Below are 12,433 nucleotides of genomic sequence, written 5' to 3' on the forward strand. Positions count from 1 at the left end.
ACATGCTCATTGATAGTTTGTTTCTCTGTTTCAGTTTAATTCTTTAATCTGATATTTCTAAAAGATTTTTTGTCCCTAGATAAGTAAAAGAAAAATAAATCACAACCATGTATTTTCTATTAGTAGTAATGAGAAAATGAAATCATGTCATATTTTTGATGTGTTTTTATTGCACAAATGTCACATTTAGTGAAAGGCTTATAGAAAAAACAATAGATTAGCAAAGACTGTTGAAATGAGACATTAGGGTGAAGCATTAATATCATCAGTGCCGGTCTGGGTATCAGATAAATTAATGCACTGTTAAAAACCAACAGTCCCATTTAGATGTTTGGTGGATTGGGAATATGAACATGCACATTTCCCCATTTACAACACTAGATGGCAGACTATTACAAGTCCTAAAGCATGGCTGCTCCTGAGTGACAATGGAGAGCGACAGATACGCCACAATGTGAATTTAAATTGAAGTGTAACAGGCCTGAACCTCCTCTGGTTCTAAAATGAACTGCGTGTTAGCACGTGGCGCCGCTCTAAGCTTACAGCAACCTTACATTCAAGACATTCGGTGGGCTAACAGCAGAATAAGGCTCACCTGTGAGCACCCGGGTCTGCTTTGATACCGCCTCTTAATGCTGCCAGTGGTGGACAAACGTCTCAGGCAGCTTATGTTAGTGAATAGTAGCAATAAAACAGGTGAAAGATGAGTTCATGACCTGAGGTAGAAGGAGGCCATTTTGGAAAAGGCTAGTCCTCCAGTCTTGGAGCACACGGATCCCTTCCTTGGCGTCTTATTCCTCCTCTTGCTTAATCTTGCTGGTTCCTTCTAGTAGCTGTCTCAGAGATCACCATAGTAACAGCGCCATCTACCAGCAGAAAACAGAGGCCATGATGCGGGCCTCACTGTTAGGATGGTTCTTTGGTCTGTGATGGACCCAAATCTCATCCCTGGTTACAAACTGCAGAGAAATCTCTCAGGGTCCTAGGACCTAAAAAAAAGGCAGATTTGTCTTTTGATGCCAGCGAGCTGACAGCGTGGTCATTTGGAGCTTGTTGTGAATAAATCATGGACGTGTTCCTGGGAGATGTCCGACTTTGCACGGCTGTGTTATTAGATCATCTCAGGGATCTGGTGAATGGTCTCCTGTGATGTGATGGGATCATCTTCCAGGCTCTCTGCGCCATGATTGAATGCAGCAGCCCACTTCTTTTTGGTCCTCTGGTTTGGACTCTTTGTGGGGTATAAATCCCAGTGGTTGAGGCTTGTTATTTCCCAGACACAGTGCCAACGTTCAGCTTTCATTTATGTCAAACAAATACCACAAAACCTAATAAACCATAATCTTCTTCTACCTTAGGCCACGACTTTATCAATCACACCTCATATTAGCATCCGACTTGCACAGTATCTGAGTAAATGTACTTTGTTACATTACACCACTGTTTTCTGCCTGTTTTCTCAGGTTAAGTGCAACACTGAAGCCAAAGTTCACTAAAGTCAATAGAAAAAGTCGCCTAAAGAACAGAAGACAAGACACATGCAGTACAAAACCTTCTGATCACTACGTTTACCACCAAACTCACACAGCCGTCTACTCAGAAATGTCGCACACAAGCCACGTAAATTAGCCCACAGCAGGAAAGTTAGCAGGATCGTTAACGTGACAATTTGCCAGCGCAGGTGCTCAACAACAAAAGCTACGAGTCCTCCTGCGTCATGTTCCCCCGATCAGGACTCCAAAGTGGATGTGGACTCTGTTCCAGCCGGGTCAAAGTTCGATAGCACCAACACGGTCACGTCAAACTCAGTGTCAAACTGTACTGGAGGGGAACGCAGGTGAGGGGGCAGATTCAAATCTCCATGCAAGTAAAAAAAAGAAAATCTATAAATAATAAAAGGTCAATAACTACTGGGTATTTTTAGCAGTGATAACATTAACCAGAGGTTGTGACAGAAGTTGGCCACTGCATGACATTTTTTGATGGAAGGTCAGCGTAAACATTCTTTTCTTTAACTCATGGAAAAGCAAACAAGAGGAGTGAAAACATGACGGGGAACGGAGACAACAATGACGTCAATCTGCATTAAATAAAAGTCTGGGAGGTTCACTCGTCACAGAGAGAGGTGGTCACGTAAAGCGAAAGGGATCAAGGTGGAAGTGGAGGGGGGGGGGGGGGGGGGGGGCGGTGAGGAGGCTGTCCGTGGTTTTTCTTAGTCAGAGTACTGGTTGTAGCCGTCAAACTCCACCTCGCTCCCGTTGTCATAGTACATCTCCGCGGGGTTGGTGCAGTACTTGCCGTCGAAGACCTGGCGCGGCAGGCCGTAGGTGGTCATGCCCTGCTGAGACGCCACCTTGTTGGTGCCCATCTGCAGAGAGATGGTGGAGGTGTCGCAGTTCTCCAGGTTCAGCTTCCTGTCAAAGATGTGCCTCCTGGTCCCTGGAGCTGTCATGCCAGACTGGAGGATGGACATCAAAACAGGGAATACATCAAGGACCAGGATGAAGGATTTGCCGGATGTTTGTGAATACAACATTGCACCCCCTAACCAAGCTCCAACTTTATTATTATGACCTTTGATCTTTTATTGTTGAAATACTCAGATGTATTATTTTTATGCAATTTTATTCAGGCACAAGGGGGACAAGGGGGGCCCCCAAAGGGTCTAGGATCACCCCTGGGTGAGGGCCCAGTCACACGTTTATCAATCTGTAGTTGATTTACTATGTTATGTGTATCTTTATTTAACATTTAAACAACACCTAGAAGATCTTTGGTCCATGTTCTGTGGTGTCTGATCTGCATCAGACTGAATAAAGTCTCCTCACCTGGCTCGCTCCCTTGTTGGTGCCCATCTGTAGGCTGATGGTAGATCGGTCTTGAGGCTTTTCCATGCCGATCTTGGCGTCGTACAGGTGACGTCGTGTCCCATAAGAGGTCATGCCCTTCTGACTTGCCAGCTGGTTGGTGCCCATCTAAAGACGTGAGACACATACCTGACTTTCAGTGCCATACGTTCTCCTGTAGGGTCTGATAGTTTCGTTCATATTGGCTGAAAATTACAGCAGCTGTGAGGCTTCAGTCCAGTAGTGGTTGTGGTGCAGGTCAAAGCCAGAGATGCAGCCAGAGTTTCTGACTTGTTTGCTAGTTTTTGTTGTAGTGAGCATCCAATGGAGCAGCCGAGCTGCTGGCTCAACACAGAAGTGTGTGTGTTCAGGTGAAACAGCGACAATGGACAATGTCCATCTATATATGCACACATGAAAAACCCAGCTATAAATACGTAGATCAATGCTCTAACAGTTCTGCGGCTCTGACCTGTAGTCCGATGATGTTCCGTCCCTCCCTGAGCTTCTCGGGCGCGAAGCGTCGCTGCTGTTTCTCGGCGTACTTCACTCCTAAATCATACTTGGAGTGGAAACCTTTGGACTTGGCCTGAGACAGAAACGTGTCAATATTATGAGCTTATGTTTGCTGAACAGTCGTCCACACAGGTAGATTAATAACATCAGTGTGTGTGTGTGTGTGTGTGTGTGTGTGTCCTTACCATTCCAGCCAGGGCGATGAGCGTGCACTGGACCTGAGTGTGGTTGACATTCTCAAACAGATCGTTGGCCTCAAAGATGTCATGTGGCTTCAGGCCGAACTCTGTGATGGAACGTACAAAGTTCCCGATGTTTTCCAGCTGGGAAGGACAGAACGGAATTTAACTGTACAGTAAATATGAAGCTACAAGGAGCCTGTCAGATGTTGGCTTAGCAAATGATGGTCTTTTGAAATGTTTTTCATCATCCCTGCTCTGTGGCATTTCACAAAGTCTTTTAATCTTTCTCAGGCCACGCTGCGACGGGCTTCATATGGCAGCTACTTTATGGAATGTAAACACTCTTTGTTGTCACTGCAGACAAACTGAGCTCCATATGGACCGATGTGTGGTGTGTTACCTGGTGCCAGTTCTGACTGGAGTGGTTGATCTTTTTCACAGAGCCTGGCTGCAGGACGTTGATGAGCCTGTGAAACAAACAGGGTTTCAACAAACAGATAACTGCAGCTACAACCATCCTGACGGGGTCTGAACACTCACTCGCACAGCAGGACTCCATCTTTCAGGCTCTCCATGAAGCTGTCCCCCATCCTTTTACCGGTCAGATCCTCAATCCAGAGCCTCAGCTCCTCCTCCTTATGCGGGTCGTACTTTCCTGCCAGCTGAGAAAAGAGGTCAGAGGTCAGAGGTCAAACATTTTTTATCGAGTCCTCACACTTTCTCATTTTTACACAAATAAATCAGATTTAATACATGAAACTGGACATTTTCTCAAACACATAACATATTTCCCCATGTGTTTTCAGATCTGCAGGTGAGATGATGGAAACACAGAGATCGAAGGTTAAGTCTCTGAATGAGGATGAGTTTTGGAACTTTTTGGTTTTGCACACCACAGACATTTAGTCACAATTAGCATGAATATTGTTGATTTATGGGCTAAAATGTGGCCTTTTACACAGTCCATCCTTCAGTCCTTCAGTCTGTATCACAGAATGAGAGCCAGACCATATGAGGCATAAAATATCAAACTATGGTTTCCTTCATGTCATTTGTAGGTTTGTGAAGCGCTGTTCTAAGTCTCTGTGGAGGCTCTAACTGTCGCCATTTTGGCAGCATCTCACTCCGACTAAACTCCAAATACAGGCAAAGAGGTGGAGCTGAGGTGGGCGGGCAGGAAGTTTGTGCTGAGAGTCGACACTCGCCTCTCACGTCCAAGACGATGCTAATTTTAAGTCCAATTATAACTAAAATGAGTGAGTAATAAAAATGTCAAACATCTTCCTCCATCCTTTACTTCTCCTGTGCTTTATATATAGTCTGACAGGTGCTCCAAAAAGGTCTAATAGATAATTGTTTCTTTTGTCTGTTATATTCATAATAAAGCATATGAACCTGTGAAGGCACCTCCTACACGTCCTGGATCTCTTTGCTTTCTTTGAAGGTTTTCTGTGACTAAAATAACTTTTCTCATAAGGAAAGGCTCACTGCATGGACTCTGAGCGCCTTACAGTATAATAAGAAATACTTTAGGATGAGGTGTATGAAGATGAAAAACGCCTGAGGACATTCCTGCATGCAGAGCTACACCGGCCTTCCCGCTCTGCATGTATTTCCTTATTGGCACAAATACGCTGCCCTAATACTTTGAATTCTGGCTGCACACACACCTACACACACACACACACACACACACAGACACACACACACAGACACACACACTCTCGCCCCCTTTCCCTGAATGTTCTGCAGATAAGTCTTCACAGTCTGGGATCAGCAGCCAACACAAACAAGTGTTTCAAAGCAGCAGGGATAGCGTGGCTTCCAGTCCATCTCACCAAACTTGGGAGAAACTGCTTTCCTAAACACCCCCCCCCCTCTCTCTCGCCGTCTCACTCTCTGCCGATTGGCTCGGCTCAGATTTCTCTCTCTCACTTTGTATCTCTCTCTTTCTCTCCCTCTGGGTTTTCCAGAATCTGCCCTTTTACAGCGAGTCAACTGTTCAGGCCGATACAGACCGAACATCGACAGGTCCTGCTTCCAACCCTGACATCGACTCAAAGAGTTTGAATTTGGTTACAGTTAAGGTCAGATGTTTTTGTTTCCTGGGCTTTAAACAGGCAAACTGCAAATTACAAGTATGACTTTAAAAATCATTCATGAAAACAGACTGAAGGATACCTGAGTTACAACATGTCCTAAGAAGAGAGATTCAAACAGCCAGGTGTGGAAGGAGCCACAGACCATCCATCTATATTCTCATCCTGCCTGACCCTGCAGAGGGTCTCAGGCCAATTTAGAGTCACTAATTAACAGAGGTGGAGGAAGCACTGAAGTAAAAGTACAATTACCCAGCAAAATATATACTCAAGTAAAAGTAGAAGTGCTGCATCAACAATCCTACTTAAGTAAAAGTCTTAAGTACTTTTAAATGTACTTAAAGTATTCAAAGTAAAAGTACTCACACACATTGCAAAGGATCTGAACAGGTTAAAATAATCAAAGTAAAATGGAGCATGTGTAGTTAATGTCCATGTTCAGTCCAGAAGCAGCTGTGGACAGGTCTGTGTGTCATGAGGCAGGCTGTGGGCATCAAGTGAACAGAGAGGCTGCTGATAACAAACAGGCATTCAGCATGTTTACTGTGTCAGTGTTCCTGCTGTAGATTCATGTGATGATTCATGTTCATCACACATTCATGGATGGACCTGTGTTAGCAGACAGCAGCTAACTAGTTAGCTCATTGAGCCAGAGCACCGGCATCATGACTGAGGCTCATTATAGAAACACAGCTGGCAGCGTGACACCAGCTCCATGCAGAGTCTGACCTCACATCAGTCCACACTGTGTTCATCACATGGAACAAGGAACTACAGACACTGGAGACATGTAGTGGAGGAGAAAGAACAGGTAACAGCTGCAGCATGGAGTCAGAGGAGAAAGTATTATTTTTACTTAAGTAAAGTAGAAATACATAAAAATTACTTAAGTACTTAGAAGTACAAATACTTAGTTACTTTCCAGCTCTGCAATTGCAATTAACAAATGAATCCCTTAGGAATGTGAGAGACAGAGGAACCTCCAAATGCCAAGCAAAGGGTTCAACCCAAAACCACTGACAACAGATCACATGATATATGCTCCACCTGGAGCTTCATAACTGCTTCTCTATCTCTAAAAAATACAATCAAATGATTATGAATTCACTGAGTAGGACAAAGTTTCCTTCAGAAGTGTCGGCTTGTGTGGACTCTTATGGATCGTTGGCGATTTTGTTTATTAGCTTAAGCGCTGCGACGGCAGAGTTCAGTCTGTGAGTGAACATACTTGTCGGGCTATTTGTAATTGATAACATGTGGAACCGTCCACATGCACAAACACAGGAATACTTCCATGGACATCTGTTGTCTCAGCTTGCTGTGAGCTGCTGGCAGGGCTTTGTCTCCGTCATCCTTCTGCTCCTCCACCTGCGTTCTGTCAGGACCGTGTTTTGTCATTCTTGACTCTGATGTAAACTGTTTAGAGAAAGGACACTTTCTCAAGTTCCAAGTCTGAGCCCGGGCACTCCTTAAAAGGCCATCAGATGATGCTGCTGAGGTACCTGTCAGTCTCTTTGCTCCTCTCTGATGTCATGATGCAGGAACGTAACCATCCCTGCACACAAAGCTTCAAACCCACATCTCTTTCTATTCTGTAAAGCCGACACAGGAAGATGGCAGCAGCCAGGACAGAGAGCGCTGACAGGAATGCAGCGCACCTCCGTGAGATTACAGCACCGCTGAGACACGATACTATTCAGGGAAGAGGCCACATGGCCCCGGGACAATGATGATGATGATGATGATGATGATGATGAGGATCAGGGTGTTAGAGGCATCAGGAGCTGACCTTTCTCTCAGCAGCTCTGACTCATCCAAACTGTCGCATCAAAGGCATTTAACATCCCAAAAAATCCACCCTCACTCACAATGACGGTTAAAAAGCTTAATAATATGAATGTTATAAATCCACTGTGATACTTCTCTGTTACATTAAACGATCATTTCTCAATTTAAACCTCTGATAAATAAATGAAGGTCACCCTAAAATCAAATATCCCTGTTTTCCCTGTGTGTTTTAGTTCAATTAGCAATAATGCTTCCAGCCTTCTCTCTGAAAGAGATCGATTTATTAAATATTATTTAAATAAATAATATTATTTATTTTATGGACTGTCCATTTAAAGGAACATCCCCAAAATCAAACCTATAGTTATAAAGTTTCAGATGTAAAATGACGTCATGATCAAATTTACTAGAGAAAATCCACAGACACAAGTTCCTTTAGGACTCTTTGGCTCCATTAATGTTGACATCCAGAGGCGCTTGTGTTAGAATGAGCCTCCTGTTACGGGTGGATGCACACAGCTGTCTGTGTGGTGTCACACCAGCCACTGTGGAGGAGGAGGAGATGTTGAAATGTTTGTTTGTATTATTTTGTCTGAGGCAGAAAGTTTTCATGTCCAAATCTATGCAACCCCAGTATTTGATTTTAGGGGCGAACTGTCCCTTTAATGGGCTTAAAACACTGTTTAACACAACAACACAGCACAGATGGCTGCACGGTTTTATTCTGAGAGTAATTATTCAATATTTATTCCATTTCCTTCCCAGAAAACTCTAACTAGCAATAAAAAACAGCCAAGTGCAGAACACAGAGTCAGACCTCCGCCCTCCTCACAGACTGAAAGCCCCGACACTTTTATATAATAACACAAATTTGGCCACTTAAAGACTTTCAGCCCCAACAACCATCACCTCCTCTGATGGTTTTATCTCCAAATGTCATGTGAACAGGGTGGGATTCCATGTCCATCTTCTGCTGCCTCCACCTGCAGACCCACAGCTGCAGCTACACCCTGTTCACCCTCTTAATAACCTGAATAACCTGAACCTGAGGAGGACGTGGTCCAAAGTAAAGACCATACTGGACTGTCCCTCTCACCCGCTCCACACTGTGCTGACCAGCTACAGGAGCTCGTTCAGCAACAGACTCCGACTCCCACGATGCACCACTGAGAGACACAGGAAGTCATTCCTGCCTGTCAATCAAACTACTGAACTCTGAACTGTAACAGTCACTCAGACACTGTACATTCATACTTCACTGTGTAAAGGTTTTTATACAGAGTAAATATGTTTGTTCTTCTTTAGACACAGCTCAGGGATTTAAATGCTGTGTAGGTATTTACATATTTATTATATATTTCTATTTCATACTTCAATTTATCTTTAATTTCTATTGTCTGTAAAAAAAAGAATTTCCCCTCGGGAATAAATAAAGTTCTGGTTCTGGTTCTGGATATGAGGGCTGTAAACATACCTTACTCTTGACCTCGGCAGACAGTCCGAAGGCTGGGCCGCTCCTGAAGTGTGTTGTCATCCTGATTCTTTCTCTCTATTTACAGTGGAGCTTTAAAAATGGAGAGGCAGGTTGCAGCTCTGGTTCCGAAGCAGCTCAAACTCTCTCTCTCACACACACACACACACACACACACGGAGAGGAGATGAAGTCCAAACAAACCCGCTCGGACCGCTTCTACAGCTGCTGGTGTTGTGGTCGTGGGTCGCGCTGCGCTCGGAACCAGCTGAAGAAGCTTTCGGGCAACTTTGCGACACTTTTCTGAATCTTTTTTAAACTCTTCCCATGTGTGTGCGTGCTGATTGGCCGGGGCAGCCGTCCAATCAGCACGCAGCCTCCTCAGTGATGTCACCGCTCCGGTATTACATTTAATCAGTGTCACTTTTTCCAGCTCCGGGCCAGACGGAGGTTTTTACTGAAGTGATGTCACAGTCAGCTGGAGTCTAAGAATATAAACATTTGATCATCTGCATATTGTTTAGTTAAGATTGAGTGAATTTAAAATGTGTATTTTGATTTGTAGAAACATTAGAGCGAAATAATAAAAACATGATGAGAATATCTAAAAAAGATTAAGATTAAGATTAAGATTAAGATTAAGAAACCTTTATTAGTCCCACAATGGGGAAATTTCATTTTTGCAACGGCATACAGACAGCAAGGGATAAGTTAGGAAAAAGATATATACAATATAAAATAAAATAGGCTACCAATAAAAGATATATACATTATAAACAGTTTACATATTTAACAGTTATTGCACAAAATTTAACAGTTATTGCAAAAGAAGAAAAAAAGAGATTTTCTTGACAGTAAGAAACATAAAGTATAAATGCTAAGCTAGCATGTAGCGATCATCTTAGCATTGTTAGCATCTAACACACGTACCCATTAGCCAAACTTAGACATAAATGGCCACTATGGAAATACTATTTTAGCCCGTTAGCACACAAGGCTATTCGCTGTGTTAGCTCTTTAGTTTAGCATGTTAGCATTTGCTAATTAGGAATTAACAGCATGTACGACTAAAGTAAACAAACCTTTAAGATGTTTCTGCAAATAATCAGCATGCTAGCAAGAAAATACTGTTTACTTTGTTCATCATTTTGAGCTAGCATACTGGCATCTGCTTAATTACTTTAAAAGCACTTAACACAAATCAGCATACTAACATACTAAAAGTACACATAGTACTACTTTTAGCTAGCATGAATTTGCATTAAAAAAACACCAAATTAAATACAAGTTCTTTTAACTATTTATACATAGATACATAACAATAAGTGTGCTAACAGGCTCATGGTGAAAAATGCTATTTTTGTTATTTATATTCACCTCACACCATCGTTAGCATGTTGAATGCTAACAGTCAACATCTCTCAATGAAAACTTTCAAGTAATATTAACTTGTTTAGAGTGTTGTTTAGCATTAGCCAACGTTAGCTTTGACATACAAGCCCATCATTTAATGGAAGAGGCCAAGCTGTGCATTAGGAATGTTTGGGTGCTTTTGTTCGTATCCAACAATTGTTTTGATTTTTGAGTTTGAGCCGACCTAAATGAGAAATCTTTAACATCGTGTACCTGCACAGCTGTGGGACTGACAGCTTGGTTATCATGTCTGTGTCGAGCGCCTGACGTCACTCTGGGGACAATGAGCTGGTTTTCCTGTTTTACTCCGGTGTCTTACTCCTCTCTCCTCTCGTGGGTCGACAGGTGACATGAGCGGGGAGTCAGGAGGAGGAGGCTCCCCAGACAGCATGATCCATCCCCTGGTCTCTGTCTGTTCTGTGTGTCACTATCATGGCAGAGAGGAACATTCTGGAAAGGACAGGGATGGATTAAAGAGAGAGAGACAGGCGGAGGCGAGCAGTGACGGGTCATCACAGGGAAAGAGCTTCAATGATGAGGCTTCAATCAGTCAGAGGAGGATTTATACACACAGCTGAAAATAACTGGTGCAGAGCAGTGGTCTGCGTGACAGGACTGAACATACCAGCTGACCAAAGAACAAGACAGGAAAGAAACAAAACAGGGCTCTCGGAGCTGGATCTAGCCGGATTGGTTTACGCCTGGCTCAGGTCTGAACGCAAATGCAGCTAGTGAATCCCGCTAGCGACTGATACTTCCGGTTCATGGGGACAGTGTCCGGGTCACGTTCAGAAGCCATATGTAAACAACCGTGGAACTACGACAGCTTTGCCCCGAGTTTATTTTCACAGGGCTACAAAGGAATAAACTGCTTTTAGTACCGAAAAAAAAATGAAAGAACGAGCGACACGGGACAAAAAGAAAACACACGATGCATGCGCACACACATTACGAGGGACCACCTAGTGGTTTGGAGGACAACAAACAAGCCGGGTTAAGCTGGATTGAGCGTGGACACGTGTGTGTGATAGCCAGATTTGAAAACAGGTCTGAATGTATCCAGCTTAAAGGCGATCTGGATTCAATCCTACTCTAGCTGGACTGACTTTCTGCAGTGTGGACGGGGCCTGATATCCTCATGTCAGCTGGTTTGACTGAGCTTTTTGAGACGGCAGCTCACTTCAGTTGGTGTATAACCTGTGGGCCATTCAAAATGGCTGAATTTGACTTCTTAAATAAAGTAAAGCCTAAGAAGTGGCAGAGGTCTGTTTGACGTGTCGAGGCTAAAAGCAGTTGAAGTGTTAGGGTGCTGCTGCTCGTTCTCTGAAAGCACAAGTGCTGAGTACATGTCAGTTTAAGCCTGACGGACAAAAGCTTTAAAGTTCTGTTCATGTTGTTTAACTTGTTTCAGTGACAGAAGCTGAAGTGTCAAAATAAATAAGATATGATTCACTGTATTCCTGCTTTTTTTGAGCGGTTAACAGACATGTAGCATTTTGTTAGCATACATTAGCTGCCTACAAGTCACACACACACACACCAGTAGCCGGCTAATTATCAAAGAAGTTTAACAAATAAAAAGAACCTCATGAGCTGATTAACATCAGACTGTTGCAATAAAAGCAGATTATTATCAGAGCACAGCAGATTACCATAAACAGCCTGCTGGAACATACAATTCTGCATTAATTCTGCACACCAGGAGTCATTCATGCACACAGACACACACACACACACCAAGCATGGGTCTTATAAACATTTCACAGGGAGAAGAAGAAGCACACACATGGAATTCGGACACTTTATTTGGGCATGATGGGAGCAGGGAAGGGCCTGAGCTGTGATGTCCTGTGGAAGTGGAATCCCTCACACGAGCACTAACAGCCAGATATTTGCTGCACGGCGGGCTCCACCGGTTCAGGTTTATCTCACACGTTAAGGCTAAAAGGGCGCATTTCTACACGATGGGTCCTCAAACAGGAGTCACTATGATACCGCTGCTACTTATTTACTATATTTCTTCCTTAAGTAGCTTTTCTGTTTCATGAGAATGTGTTTTTACAGACTTCAGTTCAGACGGTGAGATCATAAGCACGGCAGCCGTCCAAACAGAAGAAG

At 43.5% G+C, this 12,433-nt stretch overlaps 1 protein-coding gene across 1 annotated transcript; it reads right to left on the reverse strand.

Moving 5' to 3' along the window:
* Positions 1-150: 150 nt before the first annotated feature.
* On the reverse strand, positions 151-9,200 carry cnn1b (calponin 1, basic, smooth muscle, b). Its single transcript, XM_028412864.1, has 7 exons — positions 8,906-9,200; positions 4,085-4,206; positions 3,945-4,011; positions 3,548-3,685; positions 3,319-3,435; positions 2,829-2,975; positions 151-2,458 (listed from the first exon to the last, which is right to left on the reverse strand). Exons 1-7 carry the CDS (start codon positions 8,963-8,965, stop codon positions 2,213-2,215), a joined length of 897 nt encoding a protein of 298 aa, XP_028268665.1. The 5' UTR covers positions 8,966-9,200; the 3' UTR covers positions 151-2,212.
* Between the last annotated feature and the right edge of the window lie 3,233 nt (positions 9,201-12,433).

Source organism: Parambassis ranga, chromosome 8 (genome assembly GCF_900634625.1).
Source record: "Parambassis ranga chromosome 8, fParRan2.1, whole genome shotgun sequence".
Lineage (NCBI taxonomy): Eukaryota > Metazoa > Chordata > Actinopteri > Ambassidae > Parambassis > Parambassis ranga.